The sequence below is a fragment of the Rhea pennata genome, chromosome 25, assembly GCF_028389875.1.
Source record: "Rhea pennata isolate bPtePen1 chromosome 25, bPtePen1.pri, whole genome shotgun sequence".
Taxonomy (NCBI): Eukaryota; Metazoa; Chordata; class Aves; order Rheiformes; family Rheidae; genus Rhea; species Rhea pennata.
The window spans coordinates 5,001,627-5,026,408 of record NC_084687.1 but is presented as its reverse complement, the minus strand read 5'-3'; the positions used below and the strand labels follow the sequence as shown (position 1 = coordinate 5,026,408).

The 24,782-nt window shown below is 68.7% G+C and overlaps 1 protein-coding gene across 8 annotated transcripts; it reads left to right on the top strand.

Annotated features, from left to right (window-relative positions):
* The first annotated feature begins 1,574 nt into the window (after nt 1–1,574).
* PLEKHA6 (pleckstrin homology domain containing A6) lies at nt 1,575–24,782 on the top strand. Of its 8 annotated transcripts, none has more exons than XM_062594976.1 (27): nt 1,575–1,596; nt 4,149–4,229; nt 4,398–4,512; nt 4,593–4,697; nt 4,783–4,855; nt 5,230–5,330; nt 8,173–8,288; nt 8,479–8,967; nt 9,338–9,872; nt 10,397–10,483; nt 11,576–11,629; nt 13,889–13,969; nt 15,413–15,481; nt 15,829–15,909; nt 16,287–16,436; nt 17,085–17,180; nt 17,642–17,753; nt 17,925–18,064; nt 18,779–18,928; nt 19,984–20,113; nt 20,344–20,453; nt 20,676–20,858; nt 20,999–21,163; nt 21,343–21,476; nt 21,615–21,757; nt 22,399–22,522; nt 23,117–24,782. In XM_062594976.1, the coding sequence occupies exons 3-26, from the start codon at nt 4,411–4,413 to the stop codon at nt 22,512–22,514; spliced, it is 3,522 nt and encodes a 1,173-aa protein (XP_062450960.1). In that variant the 5' UTR covers nt 1,575–1,596; nt 4,149–4,229; nt 4,398–4,410; the 3' UTR covers nt 22,515–22,522; nt 23,117–24,782. The 8 variants fall into 8 exon arrangements, with proteins under 8 accessions (XP_062450960.1, XP_062450958.1, XP_062450959.1 ...); XM_062594974.1 differs by having other exon boundaries at nt 8,113–8,288; XM_062594975.1 differs by lacking the exon at nt 11,576–11,629 and having other exon boundaries at nt 8,113–8,288.

Here is a 24,782-nt window from a genome sequence, read left to right as displayed (position 1 = left end):
AGAGATCTGGCGTTTGCTGGGCTCCGGCGTAGCGTGCTCCCGGCTGCCCTGGCCCGCGCAGACCTTGTCTCCCGTGCCATCCCGGCTGGATCCCACCCGCGACACAGGTGAGCGTGGGGCGACACGGGGAACGCTGTGCAGTGGGGGCACCTTGCTAGGGGCTGGTTTAATTGCTCTGCTTCTTGGTTGGAGATAGCAAGGGTGAAAGCAAAACGTGGACCGCTCCTGTCTGCCTTTTCCTGCTGTCCCGGTTTGGGGCCTCTTACGGCTGTATCGGGGCCAGCTGGAAGCCCGGTGCGAGGTTGCTGTGGGTGGAGGCGAGGGGGATGTCGCGGTCCCTGCCCGCGCCGGCTGGTGCATCCCGGAGCCGCTGCAGCATCCCGCAGGGCGGCGGAAGGGAGCGGGGAAGCCGCGGGCGCCCTCCGAGGGTGCATTCGGCTGGTTTTGGAGCCGTGATGCGGCGGACGCGTTGTCTGCTTTGCTGGCTGATGCGGTCCCTGGCACCTAGCAGGAACCGCCGCTGCACGGGACCGTCCCGGCCCGCTCTCGGCGAGGGGCTCGGGAGGGGCTGTGGGGGAGGCGGGGGCGCCGGCGTGGGAGCCGGGGTGCACACAGCGCGGGGACGCGGCATGACATGAGCCAGCTGGCCTGGTGCACTCTGCTTCCTTCTTTGGAGGTGTCTCTGAAACGTCCGTGCTGCCTTCCCTCCCCTCCCGCGTGTTATCGTAACAGCCCTGACGGACGGGAATTCGCTTCCCGAAGCGGAGGACCCGTCCCGCGGCGGCTCACCCCCAATCCTGCTTCCAGTGCTCGCCCCCTTGGCCCCGGACCCGGCGGGTGCAACGGGCTTTTCACCTAGCAGGACCCGGCCGGGGGGCGCAAAGCCCCGTTGCCAGCAGCCCCGTGGGGCCCGTCTCCCTCTTACGTGATGTCTGCGCTCGCGTTGGCCCACGCCGCGCCGGTCCTGCTCCCTGGGCTTCCCTCCTTGCACCGGCGGCAAAGCGACGCAGTGTCCCCGGGGCAGCAGGGACGGTCTGGGGGCAGGAGCCGGAGGCTGGGATGAGTCCGGTAAACCCTGCAAGGCAGCGGCGGCGGCGGGGGCGGCGGGGCTGCCTCCCCCTCCAGCCGCTGCCCGGGTCCCTGCCTCGCCGCGGCCCGGCAGCCCCGTCCCCGCGGAGGCGGCGCGCGTGCGGCGCTGCCGGCTCCCTTCCCCAAGGAGAGGAGAGGTGACGGCGAGCTGTGTTGTCATCGCCGCCCTGCTCGGCGTGCCGGCGTGCCGCGGCGCGGGAGCCGCTGCCCGCGGGGAGAGCCGCAGAGCTCCCGGCTCGCGCCGAGGAGGGCAGGCGAGCGGGGCCGCGGCAGGCGAGCCGATGCCGCCGGCGCCGAGCCCCGGGGCCGGGGGCTGCCGCGGCGAGCCCCGTGGGCCGCCCCCGGCCTCCCCTTGCCCGCGCCGCGGCGTCGCCGCTCCCGCGGCCCGTTCCCGGGGGCCGTAGCGAGGCGGGGGCCGGCGCGGGACCCCCCCCTCACCCGCAGCGGCGCTGGCTGCCGCGGGCACGCCGGCACCATGCTGAAGTTTCGGGCGGACCGCCGGGTGAGGTAGGACCCCCGGGGCGGGCGGTGGGGGGACCGGGGGGGCGGCGGCGGCCGGGGGCGCTCCAGCCGGGGCAGCGTCTGCTGCATTGCAGTGCTTTGGCAGGAGATGTTAAGTCGGGAGTTTACGGAGGAGCGGGGTCAGCCCCGGCAGCCGCTCCGAGGCGGTGATTTAAGGAGGTTCCCAGGCAGTTCCGCAGCTCTCGCCGGCCCCCGGGGGTGGTGGGCGAGGGCAGCGTGGGGAGGGGGCAGGAGGTGCTTGGGTCGATGCCAGCAGAGCTGCGGGCGCTGCAAAGGACGGGTGCCGGCGCGGCGGCGGGCAGGGGGGACGCCGGCCGGGGTTTATCTTTAGAAACCTGCTGGGCAGAGCCAGACCCTCGCAGGGGACGTCCCCAGCTGCGGACCGGCAGTGCCGGGAGGTCGGTGCAGCCCCCCGTTTCCGGGGCTGCTGGCGGTGCTCTGCCAGTGTTTGCACCGTCCCTGTCTCCCAGCGTCGCCTGTAACCAGCCCCTGTCACCGTCTCGCTGTTGCCCCTCCAGCGGCACCAGCCGTGGGGCAAACAGTCTGGAAGTGGCCCCAGCCCTGGGCGGTGGGTGCACGGCACCCGAGCAGGGTGCGTGGGACGAGGAGCCGGTCCCGGTGCAGACAACTGGGTCATTAGGGTGCAGGAAAGGCGGCGCTGCCCGGGCCGTGGAGCCGGGTCTGCCCCTCGCTTTGGGGCTGCCTGTGCTTTGCAAAGGGTTTTAAGGTGACCTACAGCAAGGGGAGGGTGGCGTGGAGGAGGACGGCTCGGTGGCCCGGCCGGGCCGGGACCTGCGAGGGGGAGCGCCTCTCAGCAGGGCTTTTTTTGGCAGAAAGCACTTAGCGTCTTCCGAGGCTGGCTGGAGCCCAGGCTCAGGGTGAAGCGCGTGCGGACGGGATGGTCTTGGCAGCTGCGTTTTCTTGCTCCAACTTTCCCTGTTTTGCTGACGCTCGGCACTTCGGCAGCACGCTGGCTGCTTGCTTGTTGGCTTCGCGGGTGGCCCGCGTGCGGTGCCGGCCCGGCCCGGCGGCTGCGGGAAGGAGGGCACGGAGGCGCCCGTGCTCCCGTCGGGGCAATGCAAGCGAGGTGTGATGGAGCCCCGGCCTCGGGCCTTGCTCCTTCCGTGGGCTTCTGCTTCGTCACAGCAAGGAGAGCTCAAGGTTTTCGGTGCGAGCGGTGCCTCTCACCTGCTGATGCTTCGCAACCAGGTGGCTGCGGGCCAGATTCAAAATGTGCCGTGAAGTCCCGCGTGCGCCTCGGCGTGCCGCCGCTGGCGCGCGTCCTGCACGGGCTGCTCGCGGCTGGGGCCGGTGCAGATGCCCTTCGTCCTTCCCGGCAGACAAAACCTTAACAGCGAGGGCTTCTCTCTCGCTAAAAGCGGTTGCTGGATGTGTTTCCCTGCCCCAGCCAGCTTGTGCCGCGGAGGGCTGGCCCGGGAATACCGGCTCCGCGGGATGGGGCAGGGACGAGGCAGACTTGGTGAGCGCAGCCGAGCCGGAGCCCTGCCTTGCTCGTCCCGGCGCCGCACCGGAAAGCCCGGTAGCGCCAGCCCTTCCCGGGCGGCCACCTTTCGCCAGCGCCTGCGCGTGGTTGGAACGGCAGCAGCTCCGGGGCCTGGCGCTCGCGTCTCGTGGGCCGGGCCGGGCCGTGGGGGCGGCGGGCAGCGCCGCTCAGCTTGCCCCAGCGTGCCTCGTGAGCCTGCGCTTGCTCTGCTGAGGGTATTTTGGCAAACGCCTCTAAAATCGGCAAGGCAAACCGGGGGAAGGAGGGGGGCGACGTCGGGGTGTCACTGCTGGTTAACGACTCATCTGCTTTTTGGGATCCCCTGTGCATGCTCTGCGTGAATCCTGCCCGGTGAATCCTGCCTCCGCTGCTGGGACTCGCCTGCCACAGCGGCCGGGGCCCGGGGCGGTCGGTGGCAGCTCCAGGGAGCCGCTCTGGGCGGGAGCCGCTTTGCACCGTGGCCGTGCTCCCCGTCCGGTCTGCATCCTCCCGGCCGAGGCAGGAGCTCGGCCCCGCTCCGCGGTGCTCGGGTGCCTCGTGGTGTGCTTGGCGCCGGGGAGGCCGCCCCAGAGCTCGTGCAAACCGCACGTTCGCAGAAAGCGAGCCGTGGCGCTGGGGCAGCAAGTGCAAGGGGCGCCTTCGGGGGGTGACGTTTCGGGGGAAGCTTTTGGAGGCAAACCACTGGGTTTGGGGTTCAGACACCCGAAACATGGCACTGCACCAAGTTAAAATTACAAGTTCGTCAGCCGAACCCCGCGAACAGCCCACGCAGGTGCTGCCGGCGCCCTTGCCGAAGGCAGGGAGGGAGTTTGGGTGGGTGACGGAGACGCAAGCAGGTGCTTTATCCAGGTCGGCAGCAGGCGGTGCGGAGGCGAGCTCCGCGGCTGGCGGCGCCTCGCGGGGCTCGGGGGACGCGGCCGCCCGGTCCCGGGTGCTCTTGGAGCTCGGCGGCGGGCGCCAGCCAGGGGCGACGCGTCCCTGCGCCGTCCCCGCCACGCCGCCGACTCCGCCGCGCCGCCTCCGTGTCTTCCAGCCACAATGAGAGGCGCAACACGTTCCTGCACCCAGTGACGGGACGGATCCCGGAGGAAAACTCGGGGTTTGACTTGCAAAAGTAGGTTGGCTTCAGGCTCTCTTGATTTGCGGGCCGGGTTGCAACGGGGGACTGAGGTGGGCTGGGGGGGTCCGGAGCGGGTCCAGTGATCCCGGGCAGGTTTCTGGGCGGGTGGGGAAAGGCGGCTCCGCTGATGGCCGCTTCCTCCTCCTGCCCCCTGTGCCGCAGGCCTTCCTTGGACATGTCCAGCAAAGCAGGCGGGAAGCGGCTGGCGACCGTCCCCAGCGAGCCATCCAACCACGCCATGGTGTCGGAGGCGGCCGCGGAGCGCCCCGGAGGCCGGGTGGGTGCCCGGAGCCGCGCGGCGCGGCGCGGCGGGCTGCGGCGTCCCCGGCGCTGAGCGGCTTCTCTGCCCCTCCGCAGGCTTCGCGCCCGTCCCGCAAGGGCATCGCCTTTGGGAAGCGCTCCAACTCGATGAAGAGGAACCCCAACGCGGCGGTGACCAAAAGCGGCTGGCTCTACAAGCAGGTACCCGGCGCCGCGCTGCGCCGTGCCCGGCTGTGCCGGGGCGCTCCTGGCCCCGCGGCGCCTCTCACTGCCGCCTCTCTCGCAGGCCAGCTCAGGGGTGAAGCAGTGGAACAAGCGCTGGTTCGTGCTAGTGGATCGTTGCCTCTTCTACTACAAAGGTGGGTGGCCAAGGGCCCACCCTGGGGTGCCCCCGGGACCCCGCTGCCCGGCAGGGGCCGCGCACAGTGCTTGCATGCCAACCTGGGCTGCTCTCGGGCGTGGAGCGGGTTTCGCTGGCGCCGGGCGAAGGGGCCAGGCCAGCGGCAGGAGGTGACAACCCTCCGGGCGGGCCGGGACCGCGCGGCGCCCAGGCAGCCCCTGCTCGCGGGTGTCTGCTGCGCCGGGGACCCCAGGGCTTCATCCCCGGCGGCTCTGCGGGCCGAGCCGCGGGAGCGGGGGTGGGAGCGCGCCGGGGAGCGCCCGCGGGAGGCAGCCGTGGCACCCTGCCCAGGCGCCCTGACCACCCCGTTTCTCCTCCTGCTTGGCCCACCAGATGAGAAGGAGGAGAGCGTCCTGGGCAGCATCCCCCTGCTCAGCTTCCGCGTGGCAGCCGTGCAGCCCTCGGACAACATCAGCCGGAAGCACACGTTCAAGGTCAGTGCGTGCCGGCGCGGGGCAGTGGCGGCGCTCGCGGGGTCCCTGACGCTCCCTCTTCTCGCTTCCCTGCTGACGCTGAGCGCCTTCAGGATGACGTCCCGTCAGCCTTGCTTTGCACTAGCAAATGCCCGTGTGGGCAGCCGTTCCCTCCCCTCCTGGGGAAACTGAGGCACCGCTGGGGCAAAGCGGCGTCCCCCACAGTCGTGGCTCCCTCCAGGCGTGGGGCTCGACCCCGCCGGCCGGCTGCTCCCCGCTGGGCACAAGAGTGGCCTCGCTGGCTCCCTGCTTGCGGCTTTTGAGCTCGCTCTGTCTGGCGTGCGACGGGAGGGGAAGAGCCGCTGCCGGGGCTTCGCCCGGCGCTGGTTTCTGCTGGTCGGCCCTGGCCACAGGAGAGGAGAGCTGCTGGGGCAGGGAGGCTGCTTGCAGCGGGGTTCTCCGGCCCCTTCCCCCGGGAAGAGGCCAGCGATGCTCCGGGGGCACGTGCTTGCCCACGCGCTGGTGCACGGTGCCTTGCGCTCGGGCACACTCGTGCAAAGCCCAAGGACACGTCTTCCTGCGCGTGATCACGGCAGGGGCCGCAGGAACCCGGCCCCGTGCCTCTCCGTGCGCTCACGGACGCCCGTGCACATGGACCCGAACAAAACGAATAGTAGCAGAGTAGTAGTGCCTCAACCCCAGGTCTTGTACGTGGCGCACGCGCCCGTGCGGTCCTGGCTCGCGTGCGCGGACCCCTCAACCTCTAAGCTGCGTTTAAGCCGCGGTTGGCGGCGTCCGGGAGGTGCCCGCGGGCTCGCCCGAGGCCTCGTGCCGGCGCTGCGCTCCGGGGCGAGGTGTCTGAGCCTGCGTCTGCCGCGGGCGGCAGCAAGGAATTGACCCAGAAGTGCTGAAGCGTCTCCTGGGCTGTGACGTTGGTGGGAAGGGAGCCTTGCCAAGCCAGTTCTCGCAAACTGATTTTGTTCCGTTAAGTGCCGGAGCTGTGGATATTTTCACCTGCACGCGAGGGCTTTGGTGGATGGTTTTGTTCAGAAAGGAAGATCATCTCAGACCTGCTGTCAGAAGAGCTGTCCGTGCCGCAGCTCCGGCTCGGCTTCCGGGCAAGGCTGAAATCCTGCAAGCGGTGCCGGCGCTGGCCCGTACGGCACGGCTGGGCAGACAGCCCCTCCTGGGGATGGCAGGAGAGATGACACCTCCGGTGCACCCCGTCCTCTGGCTAGAGCTGTGGTGCTTCATCTGCACCCAGATTGCCCCAAAACAGGGACCGTTACAGCCCCCTGATCCTGATGCGCCTTCAGGGTTTCACAGCAAGGTGGAGAAGGGCAGAGAGGGTCCTAAGAGCAAGGGGAGGCTGCCGAAGCGGCGCGGTCCTGCGGCACTCCGCCAGCCCGCGCCTCTCCCCGTGGTGTCCTGCCGGGTGGTTTGACCTGTTGTCTATCTTTCCTCCTCTCTGCCCGGGCGAGGATCCCCCTCGGACAGGAGGTCTCTTCCGCGTGCCCGTCCGCCACGCCAGCGCCCAGCCACCAGCTAGGTAGTATGCTCTCGCGTTTCTGAGTGCATGCAGAGGGGCGCGGGAGGCGCGGGGCTGCCGGCATGCTTCGCGCACCCCGCTCTCCCTGATCGACGGGACAAGTCCGCGCGGTTTTTGCTGACCCTGCAGAGCGCTCCGAGCTGCATGGAGCTTGCAGGACCTGGGGTTTGAAGGAGCCAGGCAGCAGGAGTCCCCCGGGGCTGGGGTGCCGGCACGGCTGCCAGCCCTCTGGGGAAGGGGAAATGGAAACCCAGCAGAGAGTCTTAACCAGAACCCTCGATTTTGTTTAGATTTAAAGAAATTAAACCAGGAAAAAATCTGTTCTTTTCCTTTCTCCTTGCTGCATCCCATCCCTTTGCAAAGAGGGGGAAGGTGGAAGCTTCAGAAAGGCCACAAATAACCAGCTGTGCTTTCCCACTGCTGTAGCACAGGGTGGAGAGTGGGCACCGACATCATGGTCCAAAAGGGAACTTTTTTCCCCTCAAATGTTGTCTGGGTCGAGAAGCCACCTTCCCCCTGGCCCTGCATGAATTATAGTGCTCCAGCCAGTGCTCCTGCTCGCCCAGGGAGCAGTGAACCCCTTCGTCTGCCTCCGAGTCCCCCAAGGGGACCCCACTAACTCTCAGTGCACCCCCAGAGCCGGGCCCTGGCCCCAGACCAGGGCTCTGGTGCAGCAGGCAAAGCTGGTCCTGAGCAGCTCTGATGGCGATTGCATGGGGGGCCCGTGCCCCTTCGCGTGTGCCTCTGGCTCCCGGGGTTGTGGCTAGGGGTCCCGAGGGGGAAGCTGGTGCCCTGCAGCGAGACCTGGCCCTTCTGCGACCATCTGTGGCTGCTTGGCAGGTGCACTGCGAGATGCCACCAGAAACCAGGAGGAACAGAGATGTTTCTCGTCAAGACCAGGTTGCAAAAGCTGGTTTAAGTAATGCTCCGGTGCCTTTTGGCGACTGGCAGTCGCTGCTGTGAGGCTGGAGGTGCAACCAGTTCTGCTGCTGACAAGTTGCTCTTTAAAGATAACAAGCACAAGTCTCCCGCTGCATCCTCAGCTAACCCCGGGCTCGCCGAGGAAAGGGAAAAGGGCCCGCGTGGCACGCTGCTGAGGGGTGCCTGCAGAGCGGGTGCTGCTCGAGGGGGGGGGCTGGGGGCCGGCCCCACTTCTCCTGCGGCTCCAGGAGCCCTCGAGCCGGCGCGGCCGGGTGGAAGCGGAGCTCTCACTCGCCTGTCTGTCTCTCTCCCCACTTCTCTGCCTCCCTGCAGGTGACTGTGTGCTGGGCGGAGGCGGCGCCGGCGCGTAACAAGCAGTCCCTGTCTCCCCAGGCCGAGCACGCCGGCATCCGGACCTACTTCTTCAGCGCCGAGAACACGGAGGAGCAGGAATCCTGGATCCAAGCCATGGGCGAAGCCGCCCGGGTGCAGATCCCACCGGCGCAGAGGTCAGCGCGGGCCGTCGCCCCGCACCATTGCGTGGGGCGCAGCAGCGTCCCTCGGCCCCAGGCCCCCGCGGTCGGGGTGCGGGCGCCGTGCGTTGCGGCTGGGGAGCCCCGGGGGTGCGCGGGGGCCCCAGGACGGAGGGAGGGGCGGGATGTTACCCAGGAAGGTAACGCCCTCACGCGTCTCCACCAGACACGAGAAGACGGACTCCGAAAACATCCCCCCCAGCAAGCACCACCACCACCACCGCAACGCCGCGCACCGGGAGCACCCCAAAGCCGACCCCGACGCCAAGACCCGGGGGGAGGGCGACGGCCGGGGCTCGGAAAAGAGCGAGAGGAAAACGGAGAGGACGGAGAGCAAGAAGGAGCCCTTGGCCAAAGCCAACGGCGTCGCGGGGCAGGAGGTGCCCTCGGAGCCCGGCAGCCCGTACCCGGAGGCGCCCCGGGCGCCGGGCGGCGTGGAGCGGCCGGCGCAGCCCAACGGCTGGCCCTACGCGTCGCCGAGCCGCCCCGGCAGCACCGCCTACCCGCAGCCGGACGGGGAGAGCGCGGCGCACCGCCGGGGCTTCGCGCCGCGCACCAACCCCGAGAAGATCGCCCAGCGGAAGAGCTCCATGACGCAGCTGCAGCAGTGGGTGAACCTGCGCCGGGGGAACGTGCCGCCCGAGGAGCTGCGGAGGTGAGCGCCGCTGGGCACCCTCCCGGCGGTGCTCCGGGAACGTCCCCTCCCTCCTGCGTTATCCCCTTCCCAGGGTCAGGAAACCTCCTTCCCTGCTGTCCCCACGTGCAGGCTGCGAGCTGTGCGGGGGACCCCCCGGACAGGCCAAGCGGGGCGCGTTTTGGGGGGCGCGCTCGGGAGGAGGGACGAAGCCCCCCCCGCCGTGCAGCGGCGCTAGCCGGCTCTGCAGCCACGTCAGCCGGCTTCCCGGGCGCTGGTGTCGGTCGCGGAGTTGCCGTGCTTTCCAACTGGGAAACGCAGCCGGGGGCGTCCCGGGGGGCCGGGCAGCACCCCGCCGCTCGCCCGGCTCTCATGGCTCTCTCCCTCGCAGCCCCACCAGGTTCTTCCCCGTGTCTCGCCGGGTGCCCGACTACTATTCCCCCTACTCGCCCCAGTACCCCGAGGACTACCAGTACTACCCGCCGGGGGTGCGCCCCGACAGCATCTGCTCCATGCCCGCCTACGAGCGGGTGAGCCCGCCCTGGGCGCTGGACGACAAGCGCCACTCCTTCCGCAACGGGGGCCCCTACCAGCTCCGCGAGTGGAAGGAGCACCCGGGCTACGGCCGGCAGGACGTCCCGCTCTGGCTGCCCGGCCCTGGCCCTGGCCCCGGCCCCGGCCCCGGCCGGCAGCCAGCCTACTACGACGAGGTGGACGCCGCCTCGGGCTCCCTGCGACGGATGTCGCTGCAGCCCCGCTCGCGCTCCGTGCCCCGCTCGCCCAGCCAGGGCTCCTACAGCCGCTCCCGCCTGTACTCGCCGGTCCGCTCGCCCAGCGCCCGCTTCGAGAGGGTGCCGCCCCGGGGAGAGGAGATCTACGCCGACCCGGCTGCCTTCATGATGAGGCGGTCGGTCAGCTCTCCCAAGGTAAATGCCCTTCCGCCACTTGGGACCTGGGAGGTTGGAGGGAAGCATCGCGGGGGATTTAAGGAGCAGGGACGCTGCGGCGGAGCGAGCCGCCTCCTCCGCGGTGCCCAGCCTCAAAATGCCACCGAGACTTTTGGCAGCATCGGATCCTGACCCCCAGTCCTCCCCTGTGGTCATGCGGAGGTGCCCAGGTCGCGGTCCTGCCCTCCCGGCTGCTCCTGCGCCGACGAGCTCCCGCGCAGGCACGTGGTGGAGAGCCAGGGCGGGAGGGACCTGCGTGAGCCCCGTCCTGGGCAGGGGGGAGCGCTGGCATCCCCGGCTGGGCTGCTGCGCCCCAAAGCCCGGCCCCGACCCTGCCGTGGGGCTGGGGGTCTGCAAGCGCGAGGCTGCGCCGTGGCGGCGGTGCAACGCTCCGAGTGCCCGCTGGCACCTCCGCTTTCCCGCCGGCCGAGGCCTGCCGGGGTCAGCCCTTGCACCCCTCTCACGTCTCTGCGGTTTGCGGGGGGGGTCTCCTCTCTTCCCAGTACGACTACCTGGGCGACAGGCGGCCCGTCCCTGCAGGAATGTACCCGTTCCACTACCCGGCGTCCCCCACCGTCCACGACAAGATGGTACGTATGCTCCCGGGGCAGCCGGGCTGAGCTTGTGGCCCGTGGCCCGGGCAGCGTGGCATGTCTGGAGCGTGCGCTGGCATCGGGGACGGGCCACCCGTGCCACCCTGCCGTCCCCGGGAGCGGGCCAGGCCAGGGGTTCGGGAGGTCCTTGCTTAGGCGACAGAGGAAGAAGCCGCTTCGGTCCAACAGCAGCTTTACGGGTCCGAGAGAGGCTGGTCTGGGGCGGGTCGGCACCCGCGATGCCGCCCGGGCTCGTCACCCAGCGCAGCCCAGTCCCGACGCGGCCCGCGGGGCCGTTCCCGGCGAGGGTGCGGGGCGGCTGCTCCGCTGCCTGCCGCCTCTCCTCCCTCCTTGCTTCCTCACTTCGGCTTTTTCCTCGCTTCTGGTTTCCCCTTGGACTGCTGAGGGTTTGGAGCCGGCAGGGTGACGCCAGGAGGTCCCGAGCCGGGGAGAGCGGTGGGACGGGCTGGAGGGCTGAGCGCCTCGCGGACGGGGCCGGCCGCGTGCCCGGCTCCGTCCCCTCGCCGCTCCTCTCCTCGCCCTGCGCCGTGCGTAGGGTTTTGCTGCTTTCGGTGGAGGCCCGTGGAAGAGGGCGGGTTTGCCGGGAGCCCCCCGGCACGGCAGGGTGGAGAGACCGCGGCCGCGAGGCTCGCGGTGGGAGGCGAAGGGGCGGCGCGGACCGCCGCATCGGCCCCGCGGAGCGCGCGTGCCCTGAGTCACGGGGCAGGACCGGCCGCTGGAGGAGGGAGAAGCAGGTATCTCCGTCCATAAGTCCCTCTGCCACTGCCCGTCCCGTGGCACGGGACGCGGGGCAGGAGGGAAGGGCCGCGCTGCTTTGGAGGAGCCCGTTAGCCGCTAGCGTGCGCCAGCCGGGGGGGGAGCGTTGCCGGCTGTGAGTCTGGGAGGGCCGCGGGTCTCCCGCAGGGCACGTCCACGGCCGCCCTCCCCGCGCGGTGCGGAGGAGGTGGCGCCTCGCTTCTCCGGCCAAGAAGGCTTTGCATTTCTACAGCCTTCACCTAACTGCTTTGCTTCTTCTTTTATTTGTTTTGTGTGTTCGTTTCTTGCCGCATGTCTGCTGGCTCCTGGTAGGATGAACTTTTAGACCTTCAGTTGCAAAGAAACCTAGAGTATTTGGACCAGCAGGTAGGCAGAGCTGGCTGCAAACTTCATGCTGCTTACACCCCCGTGTGCCCTGTCCCCACGCTGCGTCCCCTTCCCTTCCCCTGACATCCATCCCTCACCCTTCTTGGCATCAAAGCAGCACGAGTCGTCTTTGGTTTGCTTCTTCATCCTTCCCACCCGTAGGGTTGCTCATTGCTTGGCGGCACCCCCGTGACGGCCCGGTTGTGTTGTGCTGGCGCCGGTGGTCGATGTGTGCTGTGTGTCGGGGGGAGCCGGGGGCCGCAGCTAGGCGGGCCGGCGGCCAGCGCCGTTTGCGGGCGCCAGGCGAGGTGGGAAGCCGTGCTCCAGACCCCTGCCCTGGGCCGGTCTCTGCGGCGCCGAGCGGAGCGCAGCGGGCAGGGGCTAGCGAGCCGCCGCGGGTGGCCGATCGGGCACGCGTCAGCCCGCGGCGGGCAGGGAAGGGTCCCGGGCTGCCCGGCAGGCTGGGAAGGGGAGAGGCAGGTCGGCGTTCGCCCTCCCAACGTCCCTTTTCCCGCAGTCCAGGCGACCTCCATCGCGGTGGGAGGAATAAGAGCACTGAGATTTGTCGGGTAAGGCAGGAGGGCGAGCTGGGGCGCGCAGGCGCCTGCGAGGGAGCCGTGGGGGGCCGTACGGCCGAGAGGCCGTTGCGGTGGCATACCAGCGCCGTGCACCCTCGAAGGCTGCGAGGCTTGGCGCGGGGCCGGCCTGAAGCGTCCCCGGGCACGGATAGCAAAGCGGCAGCTCCCAGGCCCGGCCGCGCGCCGCCCCGTCGCTGCGTGCCAGGCTGTGTTTGGAGGAGGGCCACGAGCTGACACTAGCCCAGCAGCAGGGAGAGGGAAAAACTCTGGGAAGCATCTGCAGGCGCATCGGGGTGAAAACTGCGGGCACGGTCTGAAACCGAGGAGGAGGGTGGGGGAGACGGTCCGCGCTGCAGCCCGACGCTCGCCTGCAAAATCCGGGCTTGCTCTAATGGAGCCGCTCCGGAGACAATCTCATTAGTCTGCAAATCCCCATCAGTGCAGTAATCACCAAGATCTGTGTCTGCCCTGGAGCAGAGCCAAAGACAAGCGGGAGCGCTCGGTGCAATGAAAGCTCCCTGGATTATTTCACAGCCGTCGGCAGCAATGCTCGCTCTCGGAGCCTCTTTAAAACGCTCCCTAAAAAGGCTTTCCTTCTCCTCCTCCTCTCCTCCTGGCCTCTGGAGAGACTAATTCAAAATGTCACCGTCAAGGATCTCTTTTTAGAACAGTTTGCTTCATTGTTTTTAAAGCAGTTTCCTGCTTTATTATTTTTGCTCTCCTCGTTTGGCCGGAGGGCTGTGCTGGGAGAGCCTGGGCCCGTGCCCGGCGGTTTGGTGCTGGCATGGCTCCCTGGGCTGCATCCCTCCTTGCTGACTGGCCCCAAACATGGCTTTGGCCCTTGGTTTGCATAAGCCTATGCTTAAATTACCATCGCCCCTTGGATCTGGAGGGACGAGGCAGCATCGCGGAGCACGGGGCGCTTTGCCTCTTGTCTGCGGCACCCTGCAGCACATCTGCAGGGGGTTCCTCATGCCGAGAAGGTGGCCGAACCCTGGTTGTGTTTGTTTGAAGAGCTCCACCGAGCTGTAGCAAAGCTCCCTGCAGCCGTCACCCCGGCGGGTCCCTGGCAGCAACGCACTGCCAGGGAGCAGCAAAAAATTGGCAGTGGTGGAGGCGTGAACCGCTGGGGTCTGCCTGGCCACCCCATCTGAAGCGAGGTGAAGTCCCGGAGGACTCGGCAGCTGCGCTGCGCTGTGCTTGGAAAGCAGCGGGCAAGCGAAACGTCTCGCGCCGTCTCCGCGGGAGCCCCCGGCTCCCACGCTGGAGCAGCCCACCCACCGGCGGGGCTGGGGACTGCTTGTCTGTCTGCTGGGACCACATGTGCGTGTTGCAGTCGTGGGCGTCTCTGTGCCGAGCTTGTGTCTGTGCGTGCAGTGTGGTGTCCAGCGTGGTGCTGGCTGGGTTTTATCTCTGTTTTCCCCCCGCTAAGTTTTCAGGGCAGGCAACCAGCCAAAGACGTTCTTGACTGCACAAAGTGGAGCGGCGGTGGCCCGGGGCTGCTGTCCCCACATGGCTCGAGCCTCCAGGACGTGTCTTGGAGGTGGCACCTTGTGGTGTGGTGGCCCGAGGTGTCCTGGACAGAGCCTCCCTCATCTGAGCACGCCGCACCATGGGCCTTTGGCAAGGTGGAAGCGCAGTCTGTGCTGACCTCTGAAATTTCCTTCCCTGTCTGTCGCAGATGAGCGAGAGCGAAACTCTGATCAGTATGGTGAACAGGATGGTGGAGAACTCTTCCCCTAGGGCTCAGCTCTACATGCAAGTAAGCCTCGCAGCCGCCCTGCCGCCGCAGGGCTGCCCCGGCTGCTTCTGCATGGCAGACCATGGCAGCCTCCACGCCATCCATCCGCAAGCTCACCTCCCGGCATTTCCGCTCATTGAAACTCCAGCATCCATATGGCTCCAGCACATCCTGCTCTCAGGGACATGCTAGTCCATCACAGGCTTTGCTAATCCATCCATGAGCCATTTAAAACCCCATAAATCCTCGTCCTGAAAGCGCAAGTTGGGGATGTAGAAGTCCTGAGCTCCCTGCCTTGGTCTGGTTGGGCTCAGGCGCTTTGCTCACCCTCCGTCTGCCTTCATGCGTTGAAGAGGCACGGAGAAAGAGCTCGCTTGAAATGAGAGGAACCCAGTCCAGAGCACTGTCGTCCTGCTTGGAGCACGCGAAGAGCTGCAGAGGCATCGGGCCGCGGCTCCGTACGCGTGCGGGTCGCGTCCTTCGTGCGCACACCTCATCACGCACTGCCGGTGCGGGGGGCCCACCTGGCCCCGAGCGCTGCCCACCCCGAGCCCGGCCAGGGATGCGACCACGGGTCCGGCGGGGTCCCAAGGCTCTCGGGGCTGGACGCCTCTGGCTTGTGTGGTGGCCGGGCGATGCGTTGGGTGGCTTTGAGACGATGGGGAAGGTGCCTGTTCCCATCCGCTGTGCAAGTGGAGCAGGGAGCTGCTGGAGGGTGAAACCGGAGGCGCCGAGTTGCTATTGCTGGCCGGGCTCCCTGCCCGGAGACAGCAGGGTCCCCGTGCGGCAGACTCTGCCTCGAGCCGAGCTGGGCATTTCCCAAGTTCAGCTCTGTTTGCATCGTCTGTGGTTTTAAATTGCTCTGAAGTAGCATCTTGCTTTCTAGCAATAACGAGCCCTTCTTCCTATCGTAGGCCTTTCATCTCGAGATCTTGGAGGCATTTAATTGGTGAAGTCCCATTAGTAATTTAGATTTCGAGGAAAGGAAAATGATTCAGTGAGAAGCTGGGTGGTAAATAGACCCTGATGTGGCTGCCGATTTATCGGTGGTGCAGCTCTGCTCCGTGGGATTATGGCTTAATCTTTCTGCTGGTGTTTCCCTGCCTGTAGTACTCCAGGCGGTTAGAAAATTCGCAGGGCATCCCCTTTAGCTGAGCTTTTGGCGTCTTGCGGGGAGTTCGTCTCCGGTTAATTCCTCCTGTTCCGCCAGCCGATCGGAGCTGGGAATGGGGAAGAGGCTCCGGCTCTGCAGCCTTTGCTCTAAGCGCTAGGCAGGGCTCGGGGACGGTGAGGACATCCCGCGGCGCCGCTCCGCCGCGGAGCAGAGCCCGTCACCTCTGCCTGCCTCGCCGGCGGCCGGGTGCAGCCGGCGGCTCCGCGCGGCGCAGGGCGGCCCGGCGGGGCAGGAAAAGGGCCCGCTCCGAGCGCAGCCGGGGCAGCGCTCACCCCTCGCTGTCCTTGCAGGTGACGCCCTTCCCGGACGCCTACAGGGAGACGCTGCACGCCTACAAGATAAGCGAGCAAGACACGGATGTAAGAGCCCACGTCTGTCCTGCCTGTCCCCCCTCTCTGCCGCGTGCTGGTGCTCGGAGCTTCGTTGCTTGGTCTCGCTCCGTGTTCAGATTTGGCCCGTGTCTCGCCCTGCCTGGCGGGGAGGTCCTGCGATGAGCCCGGCAGGCCCCAAACCCTCCCCATCGGCGCGTTGCCCCATCAGTGGGTCACGTCCTGGCTGGCCATGCAGGCCTGGGGTGTCGCATCTCCTCCCAGGGGCCTTGGCTCCAGCTGAGCGAATGCCATGCACGGACCTGTTTGCACAAACACCTGGTGCACACCGCGCTCTGATCACTTTTCCTCCCTTTCTTTTTCTTGCCTGGGGACAGAAGCTCCTGGGGAAACTCTGCGAGCAGAACAAAGTGCTGCGGGAGCAGGAGCGGCTGGTGCAGCAGCTCCGAGCGGAGAAGGTACGTGGTGCACGGAGGATGCTGCCTCTCCGCCTCATGCCCCTGGGCCCGGAGCTGGGTGGCCGTCCAGGGACAAGCCTGGCTGCAAGGCATTGGCCGTGCCCGGGTGGCATCATCGTGGCGAGGAAGCAGTGTCCCATTTTCTTGGGAATGGCTTGGTGGGGTGTTCCTGAGCCGGGCAGAGACACCCTGGCCACACCGCAGACCCGGTGCTGCCGTGTGATGGTGCGTGTGTAAGGAGAGGGTCTGCTGCTCCCCCATCAGCAGAGGCACGCTGACGTGCCCCAGGGTCCCCGAGGCAGCGGGGTTGAGGCTGGTGTGGTGCGAGGGCCGTGGTGAGGGCTCTCACGGCTGTGCCACCCTCCCGTCCCTGCCAGGAGAGCCTGGAGAGTGCCCTCATGGGGACCCACCAGGAGCTGGAGATGTTCGGGAGCCAGCCGGCCTACCCGGAGAAGCTGCTGCACAAGAAGGAATCGCTCCAGAACCAGCTCATCAACATCCGCGTGGAGCTGTCCCAGGCCAGCACGGTAACGGGCTCCCCCGCCCGCGCGGCCTTCCTCGTCCCACGCAGCCCTCCTCCTCCTCCTGCTCTGCAGGACCGGGGCACCGCTGGCACGGGGGGCGGCGGGGACCCGCTTGGCGCGGCAGCAGGCACGTCTCCCCCGCCCGCGGGATCAGAGTCTTCCCTCTGTTCACGGAGGGGAAGGAGGAGCAAAATCCCCTCGACTCACTGGCATCCCCAAAGAGCCGAAGTCTCTCGCCGGGCACAAAGCCGATGAACCCTTGCGGCGCTGAGCTGGCGCACGTGCCGGGAGCCATTGTGGCTCCGGCTTCCAGCTCAGCTGCCAGCTCCTGCCCCGCGCCATCACCCCGGCCCCGGGCGCAGGCACCGCTCCCTCTGCCCGGCTCCCGCTCCGCCTCGGCCGTTCCCAGTGTGCCGTCGGGACGGGTTGCTCCCAAAGGTGCAGCCTGTCCGAGACGTGGCCAGGGCTGGTGTCCCACTGCTGCCGCCGCCTTGCAGGCTCTGCTGGAGGTCCGGGTTTCGTTTTGGGAGCAGATTCCCTGTGCTCTCCTGGGTGCTCCCTCGCTGTGCTGGCCCGGGGCTGCTTTTCGCTGCAAGGAGCTGCTAGCCCCTGGCCCAGGCGAAACCCTTCCTAATCCCCCTCCCTCCACAGGCTTTGGCCAACAGCACTGCCGAGTATGAGAGCCTGGAGAGCGAGGTGTCCGCCCTGCACGACGACCTCTGGGAGCAGCTGAACCTGGACATCCAGGTGAGCGCCGGCGCGGCCGCAGCAGGGCTGCCCCTGCCAGCCCCTCCGAGGTGGAAGTCTCCCAGCTCCTTCGACCATCCGGTCCCACGAGGAGCCGTTTTGCAAACGACTGCTCCGTGCTCAGACCTCAGCATCCTGCTTTGCCCGTGGACAGGAGCAAACGGCACCGGTGGCGCTGAGTCTGAGGCGTGCAGGAAGCACAGGCGCCCTGGCGCTTTCCCCTGGGTGCTGTAGCCCAGAGGTGCCCTCGGCGATGCCCCACACTCCTGGGGCTCTGTGGCCGCAGCTCCCTGCCCCAGCCTGGAGCACATGCCCAGAGGGAGCCGAGAGCGGCTCTCGGCAGGAATCGAGTTGCAGATGCACTGGTTCGAAGCGCCCTGGGGCTGGGGACGTGGCAGGGCTGGCAGCGGGGCCGCTCTGCCCGCTCTGCCCGCTCTGCCCACGGCCTTTCGCCCCTGCAGAACGAAATGCTGAACCAGCAGATCCAGAAGGAGATCTGGCGCATCCAGGACGTGATGGAGGGGCTGAGGAAGAACAACCCGTCCCGTGGCACCGACACAGCCAAGCACAGAGGTGAGCACGCTCCGTCCCTGCCCTTGCCCGGCCCGTAAACCCCAGTGGGGCCGCGCGGAGCCAGGGCCGCGCTCGACGCGGCCCCTGCACGCGCTGGCACAGCTTTGCCCCCTCCCCGCTGCAGCAGCCCCACACCCCGGTGCATGCACTGATTTCTGCTTTCCTCGGCAGTGGCCCTGGGCCCCTCGGGAACGTACAGCTCCAACAGCCCCGCCAGCCCGCTGAGCTCGGCCAGCCTCACCAGCCCCCTGAGCCCCTTCTCCCTCGTCTCCGGCTCCCAGGGCTCGCCCACCAAGCAAGGGCCCGGCGAGGTGAGTGAGCCGAGGCGGCTGCCCGGGGCCCCAAAGAGCCTTTGCCCAGCGCGGGCCGGCCCGACCCCTCGCTCTCCGGGTGACGGGTGGGCAGCGGGGTGCAGAGCGTGGCCGGGTTCGCACGCGGCTCTGCCTGGGGGGACCGCTCTGGCCGTGTGCGTGGGCTGGGCGCTTTCCCCGCGAGGGCTGGTGCTCCCCGCTTGCAGCGCCTGTTCCTGGGCTTTGCAACCCCGTGTCAAGCAGCCTGCAGGCTGAGATCGCTCAGCCCTGGCTCCCGCTAGCACCGTGGCCCCCTCTCGCCGCCCGCGCCGGGGGCTCTGCAGTGCCGGCGTCCCTCAGCTCCTAGCTTCTCCCGTGCGAAGTCGGGGGTCGAACCTGGGCGCAGATTTCGCACGTCGCCTGTGCGAAGGTGATGCCGACGTCTGAGCTGGGGAGAGGCTGAGCGGCCTCCACGAGCCCTGGCGTGGAGCGGGCTGCAGCCAGAGCAGCCTCCCCGGGGCGCACGGCCGCGGCGGGGACCGGCACCGCGGGGCCCCTGGGAAGGGCTGAGCCCGCCGAGCACCGCGGGGAGCAGGGACCGGCTGCTCTCCCTCCTCCTCCTCCTTTTCCCGGCCTGACGCTTCCGCTGGTTTTTGTCTCTGTCTCTCTCTAACTCTCTTTTCCTTCCTGCCTCAGCTTCACTGCTCTCACGCCTCTTGCTCCTCTCCACCCCAGGAACCAGGCCCGCCTCGACCTCCCCTTCCCAAGTCATATGTACCCCTGGAGTCTCCTCCGACTATTCCTCCGCTCCCTAGCGAGGGCCGCCTCTGGCCGTACCCCACCTCCCCTTCTTGGCAGCAGGGCGGCGAGGCGAAGAGGGGACAGGTACCGAAACCTCTCCGGGGCAGCCTCGGAGCAGAGCCCCTTCCCGAGGTGGGGGCCGGGGCGACGGGGCTGCCCGTCCCCTCCCAGCCGCAGGGACAGGCAGGGAGGAACAGCGTGGCGCAGGGACAGCTTCTGGGCAGGCGGGCGGCAGGTACCCAGCCCCTCCGACGGGCGCATCCCCGCGGCAGCCTCGCCGGGGCGCTCCGGTCCTCTGCCTCCGCCGTCCTGGCGCGGGACGGGCAATGTCAGACTCGCTCCTCTTGGCCGCCCAGAGGATGCTGCACCAACCTGCCTCGAGCCTCTCTGCTTTCCTCTGCCCTCTGCTCTCTCCTGCGGCACGCTTGGCACCGCTCCGCGCTGCGCTGGGGGCTGGAAACCCCCGTGCCGGCGAGCTCGGCTGGTTTGGGAGCAATCCGCCTGGCAGACGCAGGCTTGGGACTGCCTGGCGAAGCCTCAGCAGTGCTCCCGCCCGGGGAAAGGCTGCGCAGAGGACGCGGGCGTCTGTGCCGCCAGGCAGGCTGGGGGGGACCGGGATCCCCTCCCGCCGGCGTAGGTGGTGCCCAGCGGCAGCCGGGCGCCGGCAGGGCAGCGCGCTGGTGGCCGCGTGTTGGCGCGGGCTGTGTAAGGGGCGTTGGGATGCGGCAGCTCTGCAGAGGCACGCGGGGGTCCCGCTGTACCCTGCCATCCCCCGGCGCCCGGGGGCAGCGGGAGAGGAAGCACCCGCGTTGCCTGTGCAGGAAGCTGTCCCCACGCGGGAGTCTCTCCTGCCAGGACAGCAGTCGGCTGTGCCCGGCGCCGATGAACCAGGCGGCTGTAGCTGGTGCTGCAAAGCCCTCCAAGCCTGGTCTCTGGTGGAGCGTGTCTGGGGCACGCGGGTTTGGCTTCTCCAGGCTGGCCCGGCCCGGCTGGCATCCGTGCGTCCGTCTGCTTGCCGGGAGCACGTTTGCGGTCCGTACCCGGCCCCCTGGTCGCGGAGAGCGGCGGGTCCGTCCCCAGGCAGAGCGCGGCTCCCGCGCGGGCCGTGGCTCACCCGGGAACCTGCTTTCCCTCCGCAGCTTAAAGCGAGCTCGGAGCAGAGCAAGAAGGACGGGCCCCGGCCGGCCGCCCCCGGCTCGCCCGCCGAGGGGCCGCTGCTGCAGAGCCGGCAGGAGCAGGATGCGGAGAAGCAAGCGGCTCTCAACAAGGGTGCGTGGCCTGGGGCACGCCACGGCCCCGCGGGGTGCCGCTGCGGCCGGGGCCCGCGGTCCCTGCGCCTCTGGGCCGCGGGGAGCATTTGCAGCCTGGCCTCCGGCCTTCCCCTCCGCAGCCCGCGGCGCCTTCGGCCCCCGGCCGCGACGGGGCGGCCGCTCCCCCTCCGTGAGCTCCCGTTGGTCCCCAGCGGTGGTTCCAGCCCGGCGTTTTGTTTTCCTCCGCAGTGGGCATCGTCCCCCCCAGGACCAAGTCTCCGGCGGAGGAGGCGGCGGCGCCGGCGGCAGGCGTGGTGCGGAGGAGCGCCGGCGGCACGGCCAACGGGCTCGGCTCCCGGGTAGGACCGCGGGGGTGGCCGGGCTGGCAGCATCAGGGGGCCGGGCTAGCCGGGGTGGGGGGCCGGGCCGGGCCGGGCCGCGGGGCAGCTCGCGGCCCAGCCGCGCGCCTCGGTGCCGCCCCGCTCGCCGGCGTCTCCGGCAGAGGGTTTGGGGCCGCGGGGCCCGTGCGCCCTGCTCCGCGCGGAGGGGCCTGACCGCGGGGCTGGCCGGGCTCTCCCCAGGAGAGGCCGAAGAGCGCCGTGTTCGCCACCGAGGCGAAGGCGAAAATGAGCGTGGAGGAGCAGATCGACCGCATGAAACGGCACCAGAGCGGCTCCATGAAGGAGAAGCGGCGGAGCCTGCAGCTCCCGGGCAGCCAGCAGCCCGAGACCCCCGGCACCAGGGCGCCGGCCTCCTACAAGGTGGTGAGTCTCCCGCGCGGGCTGGGCGACAGGGGTCCGGGGCTGCTGCACCCAGCCTGGGTCGTTCCCCACAGGTGGTGGGAGCAGGGGGGCAGAGGGAGGAAGAGGAGGGCGAGGGCTCAGCGGGCTGCGCTCGGCTGCAGGTGCGCCGGCACCGCAGCATCCACGAGGTGGACATCTCCGACCTGGAGGCCGCGCTGCGCTCCGAGGACTCGGGCAAGGTCTACGAGACGCCCCGGGAGGAGATCGCCCGGCTGCGCAAGATGGAGCTGGAGCCGCAGCATTACGACGTCGACATCCATAAGGAGGTGAGGCCGGTCTGCAGAGCTCGGGGCCCCTCCGCCCTCCTCCCGGGGCCCTCGGCGGTCCTGGGGCCGCCGGCACACGTCTCGCGGGCTGTGGACACAGGGTGAGCGGGTTTGGGCGAGGGGGTGGACGGGTCCTCCGGTGGCAGGCGCTCGGCTCAGCCCTTGCCCTCCGCGCCCAGCTCTCGACGCCGGACAAAGTCCTCATCCCCGAGCGGTACATCGAGCTGGAGCCCGACACCCCCCTCAGTCCCGAAGAGATGAAGGAAAAGCAGAAGAAGGTGGAAAGGATAAAAACCCTCATTGCCAAATCCAGGTGAGGCGGCTGGGCCCGTGCCCGTCACCGGGGCATCCCTGCGACCATCGCCGGCCCCGCTCCAGCCCCGCGGTCGGTGACGCAGGCGCCCTCCTGGCCCCGCGCCACCGCGGCGGTGACGGCGACGCTCTCCCGCAGCCTGCAGAACGTGATCCCGCTGAGCGAGGGCGAGGTGGACGCCCCCCCGGACCCGGAGACGCAGCTCCAGGAGCAGGAGAAGAGGATCGAGATCTCCTGCGCCTTGGCTGCGGAGGCCTCCCGCCGGGGCCGCATGCTCTCGGGTGAGGCACGGGGGGGTGGGGGGCACCCACGGGGCCCGCGGCCGCAGGGGGTCACCCGCCGAGCGGGAATAGCGGCGGCCGGGCAAACCGGAGAGGTCGGAGGAGCAGCCCGCGCGGGACCGGCCCGCGGGCAGGAGAGGCAGCAGGAGCAAAGGGGCTTTTTGGGGGGTAGGAGAGCAGGGCGCGTTGGGGCACGGCCGGGCGATGCCTCTGCGCAGCGGCACCCCCACCGGGCTCCGCTTCGGCGTTTCAGGGGTTTCCCGCCAGGCAGTGCCACGTCCGAGGAAGTAAACCGGGGTCGGAGCTGTCTTGGGATCTACCCTCCGCTGGACGCGGGGCAGGAAAGCCCCGCTGCGATCCCGTCCGCGGGAGAGCCGTGCCCGCTGCCGCCCTGCAGGCAGCTCCGTGCCTTGCCTTGTCCATGAGGATCCTTGCGCGGGGCTCACGTGCGCATGCCGCGGCGAGACGCTGCCGTGTCCGTCTGTTCTGACCACGCTTGCTTCCTCCCTCCCTCCCTTCCTCCCTCCCTCTTCGTTTTCTCCTCCTCCGCTAACCCCTGCCTGCCGTGTGGCCTCTTCTCCTCCGTCCCCGCTGCCGGCAGCTGGTGTTCTTCACGCCCTTCTTCCATTTCTTGTTTCCAGCTCAATGCGCTACCCCAAGCCCTCCCACCTCCCCAGCTTCCCCGACTCCACCGACCAACCCCCTCTCGTCTGAAACATCCCGGGTCGCCGACAGCAGCCATTTTATGCGTGTCTGAGCCATGAAGTAAGCACTTTTTCTCTTGTACTTCATCCCATGCTGTCTCCATCGCAGCCTGCTGGCCGGGGGGACACGGGCGGGGGGCGTTTCTCCTCCCGGGCTCTGTTCCGCCCCGCGTTCGTTCATCGCTGCTTGCTCCAGCTAACAGTCTCCTGAGCCACGTCAGCCCGGTCTCCTCCATGGACCAAGCGCAAGTGTCCTCGGTGGTGAAGCCCCCACGGAGCGGGGCTCCAGCCCCTGGGCCGGGTCAGCTGGGGCCGTGCATCAGCGTGGTGCCCGGCGGGACGGTCCCAAGCGGTTGGGGAAATACGCAACCCCGCTTCCGATCTCTTTTGCCAGGAGAAATTGCAAAGCCCCAGGTGGGGGAAGCGGAGGGATCCGCTCGCGATCCGGCGGCAGGCGCTGGGAGCGGCCCTTGCCGCTTGCACGCGGTGCCTTGCGAGGTCGGGCAGAGCCCCTTTGCCCAGGGAGCTGCACAAGCGCCAGGAACGGGAGCGAATCTGCTAGGTTTTGCTCCGAGCCAGTGCGGCGGGGAGGCGGGGGCCGCGCCGGGGCCGGCAGGCCCGTGCCTTGCTCAGCCGCACTCTCCTCTCCCTCCAGCACAAGCCCTGGCTGCCGCCAACGCTGGCAAGTTCCACGGGGCCACGTTTTAGCCCCCCGGCACGACACCGAACCTCTCCTCGGCCATCGTTTTCGGTTCTCCCAGGCCCCCTCCCTCTCACGAATGGCAAGACCGGCCCGGACGAAGGAGCGGGAAGACGCACCCGCCGCGGCCAGCCAGCGGAGGCCTGGCCTCGCACCGGCTCCCCCGCCCCTCCCGGCCCCAGGCTCTGCTCCGGCCCCGGGGGGATGTGCGGGTGCCGGGAGGGGATGTGCGGGTGCCAGGAGCTAGCAGGAGCGCGGTACCGAGGGGACCAGGAGACCTCCCCAGGCTGCCAGCTGGTGCAAGGGCAGGCTGTTGCATGCAGGATCTGTTGTGTCCAGGGAGTTAGGTAAAGCATGGACATCTGGGCAGGGGGATTTGCAACAGTATCTGTAGTGCCCAGCACAGCTGGATGGTTGCCCTGCCAGGACAACATTGCACCAGAGGGGAGTAGGACTCCCTTGGCTCTCCGTGCTGGTGTGTTGGTCTCCTGAGGGTCTACAAAGGCTCTTCTGTCCCTGCCATGGATGGTGCTTTCACCTTCTACCGGACGTGGATGCTCCATCTCTGCTCCCTGGCAACTCTTCCCCTCCCTGCGTCCTTGCCTGAAACTGCTTTCAGCATCCCGGCAGCTCGTCGCCAGCAGAGCCTGGTCTGCCTGTGTCTCCTCACGGCCCAGCAGAAGGAAGGAAGGAAGGAGCTGGGGATGGGGTGGATGGAAAGAGAACTGAGGGGACCGCAGAGGCGCCCGGGTAGGAGCCGGGGAAGTGGGGCGATCTGCGCCGGGGCGGTGCAGGGGGGTCCGGCACAGCAGTGGGCACGGAGCGGAGCAGCAGGTCTGCGCGGGGACCTGGGCATGTCGCAAGGGAATAGCGGAGCGGTGCAGCGGGCTGGCGCTGGGGCGCGAGGTGGCATGGCAGAGCCGCGAAAGCGCTCCCTGGGCTCAGCAGGGATCCTTGTGCGCGCAGGGATGACGGAGGGACGGGAACAGGCCGGGCACGACGAGCGCTTCCAGGCGGGCCGTGTCCCCTTGGTGGAGATGGGAGAGGGGGAGAGACGAGCGCTGCTGCGACACGGGCTCGCACGGGCTGCAGCGGGGGCAGCGGCTGCCGCGTCCGGCGACACGCCGGCGAGCCCGCGGCGGGGCTGCCAGCGTCCCGGGGCTCCTCCGTCCACCGTCCCGCGGCTCCTCCGTGCGGCCGGCGGCTGGTCCGTGCCTCCCTCCCGCCGCCTCGGGCGCCTGGACATAGCGGCTTTCCTAGGGGCTCGTGTGCCGGGGTGGGACCGGGCCCCTTTGAAAATCCGGCAGCAGGTCTCGGCCCCGGGCCTTGCCGTTTCGCTCCAGACCCTTGGACGCCTCCCGTCTCCCGGAGCGCGATTCCCCAAACCGCCCCGCTCCGTGTCCGTGCGCTTCCCGCAAAGTCCCTGCTCCCTGTCCCCGGCGCCCGGCCCGCCGGGCTCCTCGATCTTAGCAATACCCGTAGTGTCCCAGGCAGCCCGAGCCCCACTCCGGGAACCTCCTGCAGCCCTCTTAGCTCATAAAGCTGGCCCTTTATTTTGCTATTACATGCCTTAATATATGTTTTATGGAAATTATACATTTATAATATATATATATATATA